The sequence below is a fragment of the Antennarius striatus genome, chromosome 18 (genome assembly GCF_040054535.1).
Source record: "Antennarius striatus isolate MH-2024 chromosome 18, ASM4005453v1, whole genome shotgun sequence".
Classification (NCBI taxonomy): Eukaryota; Metazoa; Chordata; class Actinopteri; order Lophiiformes; family Antennariidae; genus Antennarius; species Antennarius striatus.
The window spans coordinates 4482051-4496512 of NC_090793.1; the positions used below are offsets into that span (position 1 = coordinate 4482051).

A 14462-nucleotide genomic window follows, 5' to 3' on the forward strand; every position below is an offset into this window, starting at 1 on the left:
AACAACACATTTAAAATAAAATACACTTACTCGTCATTTCGAGTTAAGTCTTCCTTGATTATATGTCAGTTAAAAAATACACCGAAAAATAATAATTGAGTTTACGTTGTTTTACTTGACTTAACATCTGTCTGCCACAAATATTGCACTCAAAAGCACTAAAACACCATCAAAAGCATGGAATACCACATGGCAGCACTAAATAAGAATAAAAACACGTGAAGTACAAGTACAGTTCAAACATCTACTGCTGAGCATCCCTTTGCTTTGACTTCAGATCAGTTTACGGTAAGATTTTGCTTATTATTATTTGATCCTTGAGGAGAACAAGAATAAGACACTTCAAAGAACTCTTGACCAATTTTTAAGCACATCCAACAACAGCCAGTCACCTGTTGATATTACTGTAGCATGTAGCTTACCTTTTAGAGTAAGAAGGACCTACCCAGAGGAATTGTTGGCATCAGAAGCAGAGTTTTCCTCAGAGAAAGAGTTGCCACAACCGCTATTTTCACTTGCCTTTGCTTCATCTTCCATGATATACAGTATCCCAATATTCAAGGTTTGAAGCCGGATGTGCTCAGATGCTCGCACAGACAAGAACAAACGAGAACAATAGAGGGAGTTGAGCGTTGGAGATGTGCGTACGCAGCGATGCTGCTTGGGGGTTGTAGCAGAAAGGGAAACAAATGAATGCGTCCTGCCATATCCGAAGAAACAATATTCGGATATGCTGGTATCTCCGAACGTTCGTAAATTGAGGACTAGCTGTACCTGTTTTCAGGTTAACCTGAGAAAATCAAATTCAGATTTCTTTAGTTACATGAAAATTGTAAAGGTAAGAAATGACAGCCAGAAAGATGATGGATGGATGCATGGATGGATGGATGGATGGATGCGATTGGCCCATGTGATTGATGCATGGTGGTCATTGAGCAGGTACTATTCCAATGGGATGAAAAAATCGAAATTTTAATTTTTCTCCTTCTGCATCTCCTCATTTTTTACCTTTATATTTTAGACAGGGAATTGAACATTTTTCCCAATGACAGTGATGTAAAACCCATTAAATACAGTAATCCTTCACTGATTTGTGCTTCAAGATGCACAGCTTCACTACATTGCAGATTTTTAGTAGGTAGTCATATGATACTGTACATGCACGCTATTGGCTGACAGCATCCGGAAATGTGCTGTATTCCGAGACTCACGCAACACAGCGCACATCTGTGTATTAAAGAAACACTTAAAAGTGCTTCAAACAGTCTATAAGAGTGTGGGAAAAGATAATACAGATATCCAGTAAGGGGGTTTAAAATCAGTATGGGGAGGGTTCATAAATGTTTAAATTACCTCAAATAATAAAATAGTTCATCGCTATATTGCGAAATTTCATTTTTTGCAGGTCGTCCTGGAACACATTAACCACAAGTAATGAGGGTATACTGTTTTTCTTATTAAAGTCAACAGTTTAAAAGCTTAGCTCATAAGAGGAGGTTATGTTGGTAAAAGTGAAACAGCATTAGCATAAAGAAATATGTGAAATCAGAGAAGATTCACAACAAAATGTACTAGCATTCTAATGTATTTATTTGATTGGATTTTACTGAACCAATCAGGTAATTAGAGTGTGGCAACAGAGTTCACTGTATTGTGAAAAATAAGTTGACTATCTTCATTTAAAAACATAATTGGCTGAAATGTGTTCCTTGTATTTTTGTTACATTTCTTGTATTAACCACTACTGGTAGGAAACATGGATGGACAGGCTTAAAGTTAAGAACAATCGTAAAGAATCCTAAAGGAAAGTCATTAAAGTTCCTCATGAGTATAGACATACAACTGTGTGTGTGTGCGGGTGTGTATGTGTGGTCGGTGTGTGTGTGTGTGTGTGTGTGTGTGTGTGTGGGCGTTGGTGTGTAATTGTGTGTGGTCTGTGGGCGTGGGTGTGTGTGCATGCACATGCGATTGATTGTAGAGTGTGTGTGATTTTGCATACATCTGTGTTGTAACTTCTAAAATGTCTGCAGACTGGTGCACCAGGATGGCAGCCTGGCAGACCTCACCATGCTCAGCACCAGTTCAGTGGAGGCAGTGCTGCCCAGAGAAGAGCAGGAGGCACAGGAGACGCAGGAGGAGCAGGAGGACTGGAGCACAGAGAAGGATGTGATGAACCAGATCTTGGTTGTGGTGATGCCTGACACTACTGACACTAACATGACTGGTGAAAATACTGGCAACTACTCCAACAAGCGACAGTCAAGCACAAATGATAGCCGTGGCTGCAGCGCAGAGATGGAGACAGATCCAAGTACCGAGGAGAGCTCAGGTATTGACTTGCCCTCACATTTCAAAATAGAAATGATAGAATACATAGTAAGTGATTTAAGGCTGGCCTTTAACTGTTAATGTCAACTAAATGACATAGATAAGACCAAAGTCCGACTGCCTGTATCTTCTTTTTTGTTACATCATGCAGTTTGTGCTTTGATCTGTGGTCTTTTGTTACGGTCTTGCGTAACAAACAGTCATTCATTTTCTCTAACCGCTTCATGCGCTTGCGTTGGTCGCAGGGAGCTGGAGCCTATCCCAGCTGTCTTGGGGCATGAGGCGGGGGAAACACGGGGCGCAACGCCAGTGCACCGTGGAGCAAACATGCACACACACACACACACACTCCTAGGGCAGTTTGGAATGGCCAATTACCTTGAAGCATACAGTATGTTTCTAGAGGTTGGAGGAAGCTGGATAACCCAGACAGAACCCACGCAGACTAGACCAACATTTGAAACTCTCCTTTGATCTCACCTTGTGCTTTGAATTCTTTGTTACATTTACTCTCTTTGTGCTTTGATTTACAATCTTCATTACTGTCTAACCAACTAACTAACTAACTAACTAAAAACTAATGGAGGGACAATTGCAATTATAATATAGATATGTATGTATTGCACCATGTATTGCTTAAATAAAATACAATTTTCAGGTTGTTGCATGCTTATCCAAGGTGTCACAGTGTTAAACTACGAAATATATAATACCAGAATGCACCATTACACCCTTTTTAAAATTGCATCCAAAGTGTTACAGAAAGAAAAAAGTCACAACAAAGTTGTAGCTGAATATCCATAGTGATGCATGTTTGGGAACTTTGGCATCTTAGGATGGGTTTGTGGCACAATCAGGCTTGGGCTTTCCTTTAATATATTACAAAATAGCACAAAGCATCTCTCAGGAGTGCTTCAGGAGTATCGGCTTCAGGGCCCTTTGTAGAGGACTGTCCGGTCCCTGTATGACCGAAGCCGGAGCTTGGTGTGCCTTACTGGGAGTAGTCAGACCTGTTCCAGGTGCATGTTGGACTTCAGTAAGGCTGCCCTCTATCACTGGCTCTGTTCATAATCTTTATGGACAGAATTTCTAAGCACAGCCAGGATCTGGAGGGAGTCCGGTTTGGGGACCAAAGGATTTCATCTCTGTGTTTACAGACGATGTTGTATGTCCTTTTGGCCTCACCAAACTTGGGCCTTCAGCATACACTGGAGCAGTCTGCAGCTCAGTGCAATGTAGTGAGATGAAGATCAGCACCACCAAATCCGAGGCCATAGTTCTCAATCGGATAAGGGTGGTGTTACCTCTTTGAGTCGGTGGAAGGTCTTTGCCCCAAGTGGAGGAGTTTAAGTATCTTGGGGTCTTCTACACAGGTGAGGTATGAAGGTGTGTGAGACTGACAGACAAATCGGTGCAGTTTCTGCAGTGATGCAGTCGATGTATAGGTCTTTCATGGTAAAAAAAAGATTGTAAGTCAAACCTCTCAATACACTGGTCAGTCTACATTCCCACCCTCATGTATGACCATGAGCTTTGGGTCATGACTGAAAGGACAAGATCCCTGATACACAGACACTAGTGACACACACATTTAGATATACTGTATATCTGTGACACACACACACACACACACACACACACACACACACACACACATTCACACACACACACACACACACACACACACACACACACACACACACACACACACACTGGTCACACACTAGTGACGCACCGATTGGCTCTGACATAATTACATTTGTTACTCAGATATTAGCTGAGGAAACTCTACGGAGGAAACTCTGAAATGAGTTTCCTCTGTAGATCAAGGGTGCTTGGCGCACCCTTAGAGATAGGGTGAGGAGCTCTGTCGCCAGGGAGGAGCTCGGTGTAGAGCCACTGCTCCTCCACTTCGAGTTCCGAATGCCTCATAGACGCCTCCCTGGGGAGGTTTTCTGGGCATATCCTACCGGTAGGTGACCTCGGGGAAGACCTAGGACAAGCTAGAGGGACTATGTCTCTTGGCTCGCCTCAGGATCCCCCCGGAGGAGCTGGAAGAGGTGTTCAGGGACAGGGAAGCATTGGGCATACCTTCTGAGACTGTTGCCCTCGCGACCCGGCCCTGGATAAGCGGTTGAAGATGGATGGTGGATCTCTCTGTTTTAACATGTGAGTCTCTACTCAAATGACTCTCATGTAGTGACTTCAGAACATTTTTAGAGACCTGTACCTCTCACAATCCTCTTACCCTGCTGTTCGTCATTCTGCTCAGGAAGAACGTTGCATACAATGTTTAAAGTCCAAAGCTCTCTTCAAAAAACTCTGCACTCCAAACAGCCTCTCATTAATTATCCCAAGCAATGCAGCAAAAACCTGTTGTATTGTAATTTTTTTTTGATTGAGTAATTGCAGTTTTCCATTCTGGCTCAGCAGCTTGATTTGGCTCACTTCACTCTGAACTGTCCTGCAATGATTGGCTAACAGTGAATAGTTTGCATAGTAACTTGGACACTCATACTGGGCTTAAATGAAAATAATGTTTTACAAATAGAATAAAGCAAGTGATAAAACACAACTCTACAAGAGTTAATAATTTATTGTTGTCTAAGTAGTGTTTTTACAGAATTTCTCTTTCAAATTATGAGGCCTTTATTAAAATCTGAGACAATGTGACTTTTGTAAAACCCTACAGCCACTAATGGAGGTTTTTTTTTCCCGTGATAAAATCACAGGAAACCAAAAAATATTTCTCCATTCAGGTAACTAAAGCACATATATGCAGCACATATATGGTGACCTACAAGAGGTAGGTAGAAGCATGTAGGTGGATTACATTTGTGCAGACAACATCATCTGAAGGAGGTTGCTGACTGTGTGGTAGTTGCGGAGGAGAGTGTAGCTGGACAGCATAGGATGGTGGAGTGTAAAATGATTTGATTTTTGCAAAAACACTTCAATCACATTCAGACATTTTACAATTTTACATTAGATGAAAGCACTAAAGTGCTTCAGAAGAAGAAGAAGATTTTTTGCAAAAAAACTCACATTCAGAACATTTAGAACATTTTACAATTTTTCATTAGATGAAACTTCAAAACACTAAACACTCAAAAACACTAAACACCAATACACAAAAGGAAATACAATATAAAACTTGCATTATAAGAGGAAGTTTGCAAAAGTGAGGTGGTCATCAACTAAAGTGCACAGGACATTTTTGTAACAACAGATGTTCCTAAAGTTATTCAGGTCTTTTGTCATTTTACAGAAACCAAATTCTAGTTTTAAGTGCAAAATGAAACTGGTGGTGGGGAAGAAGATTAAGAATACGAAAGGCACAGCAGAAAACCATGTTGTGGAAGTTGAGAAAGAAAGAGTGCCATGCAACTTTAGACAAGAGGTGAGACAGGCTATTGGATCATTACAGCCAAGATGATCAGAGAAACAGGCAGGAGAGTGCTCGGGGTGTCTTCTGCTAGGAAAGGGGAGGAGACTTGGTTGTGGAACCCTAAAGCGCAGGAAATCATGCAAGGAAAAAGGCTAACAAAAAAGAGGTGGGACACTGAGAGGACCGAGGAGAGGAGAAAAGAATACATTGAGATGCAAAATAGAGCCAAAGGGGAGATGGCAAAAGCCAGAAGAAGAAGCATATGATGAATGACATGTATAAAATGCCCATGTTGGGTTTCAGAGGGAGAGAATGATTTTTACAAGTTGGCCAGGCAGAGGGACGAGACGGGAAGACGTGCAGCAGGTAAAAGGGGATTAAGGATAAAGATAGAAATGTGTTAACTGGTGCTAGCAGTATACTGGGTAGATGGAAGGAATACTCTGAAGAGTTGATAAATGAGAAAAATGAGTGAAAAGGTGGAGTAGAACATGTGTGGTGGACAGGAAGTAGCAGTGATTAGCAAGGGTGAAGTTAGAATAGAATTAAAGAGAATGGGAAGACAGTTGATCCAAATGACATTCCTGTGGAGGTATGGAAGCATCTAGGAAAGGTGTTCAAAAGAACATACTCATACTGTTGACCAGTATGTTCTGTAGAATTCTTGTGGGTGATAAGATGCCCGATGAATGGAAGAATAGTGTGTTTGCGACAATTTTTAAGGGCAATGGTGATGCGCAGCGTTGTGAGAACAATGGTGATGCGCAGCGTTGTGAGAACTATGGAGGGATAACGTTTGAGTCACACAATGAATATAGAATGAGTAGTAGAGTATTTGAATATTTGCAAGCAACATTTCATGCCTAGGAAGAGTGCTACCAATGTATCACTTTGAGGATGTTGATGGAAAAGTAAATGAAAATGAAACACACTTTCAAGTACAGAGAAGGTCAGAAGGAGCTACATTGTGTGTGTTTTTGTAGACGTAGAGAAAGCTGATGACATAGTACCTAGAGAGGAAGTGTGGTACTGCATGGGAAAATCTGGAGTGGCAGACAATTACATTAGAATAGTACAGGACATGTACAAGAGCAGCAGTACAGCAGTAAGGTGTGCTGCAGGTGTGACATGAGTTAATGGTAGCTTGAGCCCCTTCCTGTTTGCAGTGGTAATGGGTAGGGTGACAGATGATGTTGAACTGAAATCCCCATCGACCACGATGTTGGCAGATGATTGGGATCTGCAGTGAAAGCAAGGAACAGGCGGAGGAACATTTAGAAAGGTGGTGGCATGCGTTACAGAGAGGAATGAAGATCAAACCAAAACATAATATTTGTGGATAAATGAGTGGGGTGGAGATGGTGATTATGGTAAGGACGTGAAGAAATGGATTCAAGAAGGCTGGAATGGGTGGAGGAAAGTGTCAAGTGTGTTTTTGGGAAGAAGAGTCTCTGCTAGAATGAAGGGCAAAGTTTATAAGACAGTGGTGAGGCCAGCTAATATGTAGGGATTAGAGACATTACCACCGAAAGGACAGTAAGCCTACCTGGCTTAAGATGTTGAGGTTCTCTTTTGGAGTATATACGTTATGTCCTATCGGAATTGTGTACTTCTATCCCATTCTAGGTACAGATGTTCCTGTACACTGTCACAGCTATTTGGTTGTGCCTTTGCCATGTATACTAGCATCTCGCACCTCTCTACTATATGCAGGACTGACTCCCAGGCTTCTTTACACAGCCTGCAGCTTGGGTGAGATATACTGTGGTAGATCCTGGCCTCTACTACCCTTGTACTTAGGTACTTAGGATCTGTTGTTGTGCTGCCATGATCAGTGCCTCTGGGCTGTCTGTCAGTCCAGCATTGTCCAGCAATTGAAATGATCTTTGACATACATATCTTATCAATTTGAATCCCTTAACACACAGTTGGCCCACCAGCAAATTAACAAGAAAATATTTCATGTTTATTTAAGTGATTAATTGCTCAAAATGTTCAAAATAATTAGTCTTCAAATGCAAGGTTTTACCTACAAACCTTGTTAAGACTGCCTCGAAATTGCAGGAGACAGGCAAATAAATGTACAGAGTTTATTAAAAAAAAGAGTGCAAGAACACAAAAACAGCTGCGGGTAGCCTGGTGGTGGCAGGAGGCTGGGGCTCCAAGAAGAGAAGACAATGAGGCACCAAACTACAATTGACAAAAAAAAAAAATTAGTTCAGCTGCTTGCTGGGGACCCACAAGGATGCAAAGTGTCTGAATAGCAATACCGAGCAAGACAGAATTATCTGGCACTCTAGTGGGAGTCAGGACCAGCTTTATGGTGAGGTTGATGAGTGTTGATTGCAACCTGGTGTGCTTCATTGTCATGTCTCCTCCACAAACCAACCCTGCAGGTCCTGGAAGGATAGGAAAAACAAGAGGGGAAAACACAAAAACAGCTGAATAGCATGCATAGGAAAACCAAAACCATAACAAACCAAACATTATCCATCCATCCACCCATCCCCGCTTTATCCGCCACAGCGGGTCACAGGGAGCTGGAGCCTATCCCAGCTGGCATAGGGCGTGAGGTGGGGAACACTCCGGGCACGACGCCAGTGCACCGCCGAGCCACACACAAAGACAGACAACCACGCACACTCACTCCTATGGGTAATTTGGGACTGGCTGATTAGCCTGAAGCGCATGTTTTTAGAGGTGGGAGGAAGTAGGAGAACTCGGAGAGAATCCACGCAGACCCGGGGAGAACATGCAAACTCCGCACAGAGCGGGACTCGTACCCGGACCTGCCGTGTTGTGCAGTGACAGCGCTACCCACTGCACCACCGTGCCGCCCCAAACATTGTCCACCTAACATAAATAAAATAATGTCATGTGAAAAGCTGGAATAATTTAGCGTTATAAACATCATTTTACTTTGTATGGTATGTTTCAAAAAAGCCTTCTCAGACTAATTGATTTATTGAGTCACAAATTTTGCAGTGTCTAGTTACTGCAACAACAACAACCTCATGGCAATCATTTATGGATTATTTGTATAACATTCACTGCTGTTAAATGTCACAGAAAAGCAGCATCTCAAGCAGTAACAGGTGTTTGCCAGCCTCAAACCAGAAAACTCTTAATTTGACCTTGAATATTAAGTTCAGATTCAGCAGAATTTAATATAATTCACAAAATGCTTTGGTTTCTAACTTTCTATTATATCAATAGTGGCTTCTTGAAAATGAACGTTATACCTGGGTAGATGTGACAGTATTCAGTATTGTACAACAAAGCTTCTACTTCGAAATGCTTGCTTATCCGTGTTTCAAGAGGCACAGCTTCACTACATCTCTGATTTTTATTAGGAAGTCACATGATACCGTGCATGCATTGTATTGGCTGACAGCATCTGGAACTGCGCTGCGTTCAGAGACTCACAAAACGGAGCGCACTTCCGTAAGACACAACAGTGCTTTGAATAGTCAATTTTAGTGTGGGAAAAGGTAATACAGATATAGGGTGGTTTAATATCAGTATGGGGAGGGTTCAGAAACGTTTAAATTATCGTAAATAGTACGATAAATAGTTTGTCACTATATCACGGAATTTTGTTTTTTGCTGGTGGTCCTGAACCACATTAGCTGCAAGTAACGAGGGATTACTATAATCATTTTGGTGAACTATTCATTCAATCTACTGAATGAGCTAAATCCACAAAGCCTACTTGTTAGCATGGTAGCTGTCTTGCTAACACTAAGTACCTCAAATATCAGGTAATTTTAGTTGATAAAATGTGATGTACGCTTAAATCTGGAAGCCTTCGAGGTTTACAAACTGCAGCGTGTCTAATTTCTGTTGCATATTACTCCCTTAGTCAGGAGGGATCAACAGTTTCTTAAAAGTTTGATTCATGAGATAGTTGTTGCTGTATTATTATCCATCCATCCATCTATCCATCTTCAACCACTTATCAGGGGCTGGGTCGAGGGGGCAACAGTCTCAGGAGGGATGGCAATACTTCCCTCTCCCCAGACACCTCTTCCAGCTCCTCTGGAGGGATCCTGAGACGTTCTCAGGTCAACCAAGAGCCATAGTCTCTCCAGCATGTCGTAAGTCTTCTCCGAGGTCTCCTCTCGGTAGGACATGCCCGAAACACCTCCCCAGGGAGGCATCCAGGAGGCATCGGGAACAAATGCCTGAGCCACCAAAGCTGGCTCCGCTCAAGGTTGAGGAGCAGCGGCTGTACTCCAAGCTCCTCCCTGGTGACAGAGCTCCTCACCTTATTTTAAGGGTGCGTCCAGCTACCCTACGGAGGAAACTCATTTCAGTCGCTTGTACCCGGGATCTTGTCCTTTCGGTCATGACCCAAAGCTCAAGAGAGTAGGAACGTAGATTGACCGGTAAATCGAGAGGTTCATCTTATGACTCAGCTCTACAGACCTATACAACGACTGCATCACTGCCGAAGATGCACCGATTTGTCTGTCAATCTCATGGTCCATCCTTCTCTCGCTCATGAACAAGACCCCAATATACTTAAACTCCTCCACTTGGGGCAAAGACCCTCCTCGGACCGAGAGAAGGCAGACCACATTTTTCCGGCTGCGAAACATGGCCTTTGGAGTTGCTGATTTTCATCCAACTTGCGTCACACTCAGCCGCAAACTCTCCCAGTGCATGGTGAAGGTCCAGGTTTGATGAAGCCAACAGGACAATATCATCTGCAAAAAGCAGAGATGAAATCCTTTGGTATTCAAATCAGACTCCAATCTCCAATAACACTGTATTAAATTAAATTAAAATTAAATCAAATCCAGGCTGCGCCTAGAAATTCTGTCCATAAAGATTCTAAACAGAACTGGTGATAGAGGACAGCTCTGCCGAAGTCCAACATACACCCAAACAGAGACCATAATGTTTTTATGAAGGAATATTTTCCAATTGCTCTTCTTCAGTCTTGTTGTTTTTCCATTTAATGTTTAAGAGTATGTTTTAAAATATGTCTTCTTCAGACCTCAAGAATAAGTGGCATTTAGTGGTCGACCGCCTGACTGTGCTCTTCCTCAAGTTCCTGGAATATTTCCACAAACTGCAGTTATTCATCTGGTGGCTGCTGGAGATCCACATCATCAAGATTGTGTCCTGCTACATTGTCCTGGTTTCTGTCAAAGAGGTACGAAGGCCTGAGTTGTAACTCATCTCAATACCTCCAACAGGTAGTCATGTGATAGTGTGGTCTAACTGTACAGCTTCACACTCACGCTTTTATTTTCTAAAATTGAAAGTAGTTGTTTCATTTGTATGTTGTTTTTAATTTGGCATCTACTGGATATAGAGAGTAATATTTAACAGTCAGAAAACTGTATGTTGACATTAAGATTTCAGGTTATAAACTGAAGAAGTTGTGTAGAAGAGTTTTGGATTAGAAAACCTGATCCAGAGAAGAATTCAAGCTCCTATCATTGCTGTACTCCATGCTCTGCTGGCACACCAGAAACCAGACATGGGTGTCAAAACCAATGATTGGGTCTTCTGTAAAACACATTAATTTTCTGTCGTTCCTGTTTTGAGGAGTTATTCCACTAATAAATAATGTCGCTATTGCTATCAACTAGAGATACAGTTGAAGTTTTTTTGGTTACTATTACTGGTCAAATGACAGACTGACATGATTGATTTTTTGCAACAAACTATGAACAAATCAATTAAAGTTTGTGAGGAAGCTATCCAAGTAGAGAAAACTGAGTTATTGGTCAAATAAAAAAATCAGCTCAATGGTTCAAATGTCCTATCCTAAGAAAACCTCTCTCCACCACAAAATGGCATCACAAACAGAGAGGGGTTAAGACGTTGTCTGATGTCCGTGGTCTCTCTTCAGGACAGACATAATGCACAAATAAGGTAAAGCGCTTTGGCTTAATGTGCTTACTGTCTGTCTTGAGGAGACACTGTGTTCCTGGTGAGACTTATTTTATTCATTCACTCATTTTCTACCGCTTCATTCACTGTAGCGGATTGCAGGGAACTGGAGCCTATCCCAGCTGGCTTAGAAAATTGAAATTGTCTGTCTGCATCGATGATACTGTTGGACTTCTCCTCAACTTATGTACAATTTTAATTGACTAATACATATTTTGTAATTATGTACTTTGTCCTGTCTTAAAAAAAACCTCTCTCCACTACATTATGGCAGGTGAGGCACGGCCTCGTTTTGATTCGGTCCGGGCCATGAATTCCTAAAACTCGAAATTTCTATTGATACAAGAAGTGTTTACCAGATTCTAGGAGTTGGTCGGATTAGGGAGCACCGCTATGAAAATGTAGAGACCTGAAAAAGTCTGATTTACATAACAGGACTCCTTTAAAATATTCAAACACGTTTGCTCTATGAACTAAATTTACATAATTTAGCTAATCTATATGATGAACAGTGATTTTTTTGTCAAAAACTGCATGAGAGTAACGTCTTTCTTGAGTTGAGCGGTCCTGAAACCGCTGGGACAAGGCACTACGTGAGGCATGATGCTGTCATGCCTCATTTGTAGGGGGCGCTGGTGATCCAAGGGATTTGGCTGAGGAGTCTTCTTCCTCGGCTGTAGAAGAAGTGATAGTAAACTACAGCGTTCATTTGTTTTCCGATCGCCTTGCCTTACCATATGATTTTTTTAGCTGCTTTTGGTCTGAAGGAGCGGCTCATGGACTTCATTTATAAGTAAACGTAATATATGAACAAACATGTAGGTAACAACATAACATATTTTTTAATCAAATGTGCTTATTAGTGTGTTACAGTTTGTACGTGTAAATAATTCTGCTCTGAGACTTTAAAAATAACCCACTCTTTGATAATTAAATGGTGAATAAGCTACACTGTAGGTTCATATGTTTGTAAATCTAATTATGATGAGATCAGTGCTTCACTAACCATGAACCTCACCGCACGTCACTGCCTCAAATAGTCTGAACACATCGCACTAAATAATTAATTAATTACGTGAAGCGCCATTATGAAACAAAACACAGACATTTGCACAGAATTATCTCCTGAAGTCTGAGCTGAGGGCAAAATGACCGAGAAAAATGCAAACGAATGTTCACTAAAGGCATGGTGGATTTTGGGGCAACATAAAACATCTTTTAGTGATGGCACAGTTGTGAATAAGTGCTTAAAAGCTGTTGCTGACACATTGTTTGAGGGAAAACAGAAAGATGAGATGTGTGGAAATACTCCCAATGTCAGCTTCAACAACAACAGGGAAATTACAAATATTCACAGCGTGATGCAACTATTCAGAGAGCACCATTCATATCTGTGGCCATTGAAGAGTTGTAGCTTTTGTGTGCGTCAGGTTCTTTCACAAAGATAAGGAGCTTTTTGAGTGTAACACCACTATGAAACACACACAAGAGGAGAGGACATACATGCAGCAGTAAAAGAGATGCTAACAAAGTCCAGTGGTCTCTTTCACCACAGATGACAGAGACCATCTCCCTCTCTTTTCCCACCACCTTGTCATGGTGGGAAAAGAGAGGAAGGCTTTGCACACCTTGTGCACAGGCACACCTTGTGTACAAGGTTACTTGTATACAAGTAAATTACTGGCATGCCACATGCCCCTGTCTGCCTATGAAAAAAGTTCTGTTTGCATTTTTCCCCTGAACGAGCCAGTTTTTATTTATGCTTTCTGAAGATGCTAATGTTATTTTTACTTGAAGTTTAGGCCTTCAGTTCTTTAGGCTGGGATGTCTTTAATTTACGAGGAAAAAGGTTTATTCAGCTCTTTTTGCACTGAGGCTTGTGTGTTCTTCAATCTAACAGAATAGCTTGACATTTATTTGCCTGGGTCTACTTTTATTCATGGTGAGGTAAAAGAGCTAGCTGTCCAATCAGTTAAAGAAATCCTGATGGAAAATTGATAATAAATGAAAATGGGGACATAAGGACCGGCTATAAGACACAAACTGGACTTGGGTTCTGACCTTTTACTAAGAGAAAATTTTAATAACTGGACCTCCGCGACTTTTTATTGAATACTGCCCTATAGTATACACAGGGTGTATACAAGACACTGAAATGTGAATGTAGCCGCAAGAGGACACAAGCCAGTATCTTATTGTGCCGGTCCCAAGCCTGGATAAATACAGAGGGTTGGGTCAGGAAGGGCATCCGGCGTAAAACTTTAGCCAAATCAAAGATGCGAATCAAACCTATGACTTCCATACCGGATCGGTCGAGGCCCGGGTTAACAACGACCGCCATCGGCGCTGTTGATCTACAGGGCGCCGGTGGAAATTGGATTACTGTTGGTCGAAGAATAAGAGGAGGAAAGTGCGTTTGCTCGAAGAAAGAGAAGAGGAACACCAAGAGTATAGGACTAAGAGTAGGGACGTTGAATGTTGGAACTAGGACAGGAAAAGGTAGAGAGTTGGTTGACATGATGCAGAGAAGGAAGGTAGACATACTGTGTGTACAGGAGACCAGGTGGAAAGGTAGCAAGGCTAGAAGTTTAGGAGCAGGGTTCAAGTTGTTCTACCATGGTATAGATGGGAAGAGAAATGGAGTAGGAGTTATCTTGAAGGAGGAGTTTGTTAGGAATGTCCTGGAGCTAAAAAGAGTGTCGGATAGAGTGATGAGTCTGAAGCTAGAAATAGAAGGTGTAATGTTCAATGTTGTTAGCGGGTATGCTCCAAAGGTAGGATGTGAGCTGGAGGAGGAGAAATTCTGGTCGGACTTTGATGAAGTGATGCAGAGCATGCC

At 41.8% G+C, this 14462-nt stretch overlaps 1 protein-coding gene across 1 annotated transcript in view; it reads left to right on the top strand.

The window, feature by feature from the left end:
* The window catches only part of LOC137612591 (piezo-type mechanosensitive ion channel component 2), a 199792-nt gene that overhangs the window by 95790 nt on the left and 89540 nt on the right, over nucleotides 1-14462 (top strand). Inside the window, exons 18-19 of the mRNA XM_068341199.1 lie at nucleotides 2031-2329; nucleotides 10717-10877. Coding sequence (XP_068197300.1) covers nucleotides 2031-2329; nucleotides 10717-10877 — 460 coding nt within the window. The remainder of the gene's footprint in view (nucleotides 1-2030; nucleotides 2330-10716; nucleotides 10878-14462) is intronic.